Source organism: Myotis brandtii, unplaced genomic scaffold, assembly GCF_000412655.1.
Source record: "Myotis brandtii unplaced genomic scaffold, ASM41265v1 scaffold952, whole genome shotgun sequence".
NCBI lineage: Eukaryota > Metazoa > Chordata > Mammalia > Chiroptera > Vespertilionidae > Myotis > Myotis brandtii.
This window is the reverse complement of record NW_005371930.1, coordinates 1,442,604-1,443,697: the sequence shown is the minus strand read 5'-3', so window position 1 is coordinate 1,443,697 and position 1,094 is coordinate 1,442,604. Positions and strand designations below refer to the sequence as shown.

Here is a 1,094-nt window from a genome sequence, read left to right as displayed (position 1 = left end):
CAAACTACAAACATGTTAACGTTTTCAGGATATCTTACTCAAAGTCCTTAGATTTAGCTCCCCAATATTTTACAGAAAACTGACAGTTCACCAACGCTAGCATAGCTTCCACTGGCTTTTCTAACATCTGCTTGGCCTCAGTCGCCATCTTCTTCAGCTGACTCCATGCTGATATCTCGGTCACTTGCGTAGTAAAATGCTGCCAATGGGAAGATGTCGTTGATGCAAAACCAGTCCCCTGGATCAGGCTGTTTGGAAGGTTGACCTCAGCACTGAGTCCGCACCAGTCCCAGTCAAATCAGCCCTGTCCGCACAGGTGGAAGTCCGGTCCCTTCTCAGCTTCTTTCCGCTGCTGCATGGAAACGAGCAACCCTCGGTCCTGCAGAGCTGGAGACCTCCAACTCTGAGTCTGGCGTCTCACACAGACCCAAAGTCCAGGGAGCTATCAGGTCGCACAAGCAAAGATAACCAAAGCCCAGAAACAATGCAACTGCTGCAAGAGCTTACAATCTAGGTCTAAAATAAAATTACTTCCTTAAACATCAACCACCACAGCCATCTTCTGCTTTACAGTGGCTTAAACAAAACCTAGGAGATTTCTACCTTATTTTGTACCTCCTAATTCTTATTTTCTACCACTTATTTCTACTTATTTCTCTATTCCGACAGCTTATTTCTATCGCTTATTTCTACTTATTTCTCTATTTCTACAGCTTATTTCTACCTTACCTATCTTTAGCTTAACAAAACCTAAGAGATTTCTTATTTTCTACTGTTTTCTACCGCTTATTTATTTTTTATTTTTAGGGATCCACTTCTTTTCATGCTTTTCTACCTCACCTCTTGTCTATTTTTTACTTATTCTCTCCTTAAGAAATTTAAAAATGCTTCAATTAAGCATTATTCCCATGTTTTACACCGAGCTAATTTACCACACTTCGGCTCCCTACCTTATTTTTGTTTTTTGGCCTTCTTACTTTTGCTTTTTAAGCTTAACTTCTTATTTTCTTACTTTTGTTTTTTAAGCTTACTCTCTGCGCGCGCCTTGGAGCCTCCTTTCACCTGACCACTTTTTAAATTCCCCCGAACTCAGG

The 1,094-nt window shown here is 41.0% G+C and overlaps 1 protein-coding gene across 1 annotated transcript in view; it reads right to left on the bottom strand.

The window, feature by feature from the left end:
• PHF21B (PHD finger protein 21B) overlaps positions 1-148 on the bottom strand; it is a 76,379-nt gene extending 76,231 nt beyond the window's left edge. Inside the window, exon 1 of the mRNA XM_014533170.1 lies at positions 85-148. Within this exon, the coding sequence (XP_014388656.1) occupies positions 85-148 (64 nt within the window). The remainder of the gene's footprint in view (positions 1-84) is intronic.
• Positions 149-1,094: the final 946 nt, after the last annotated feature.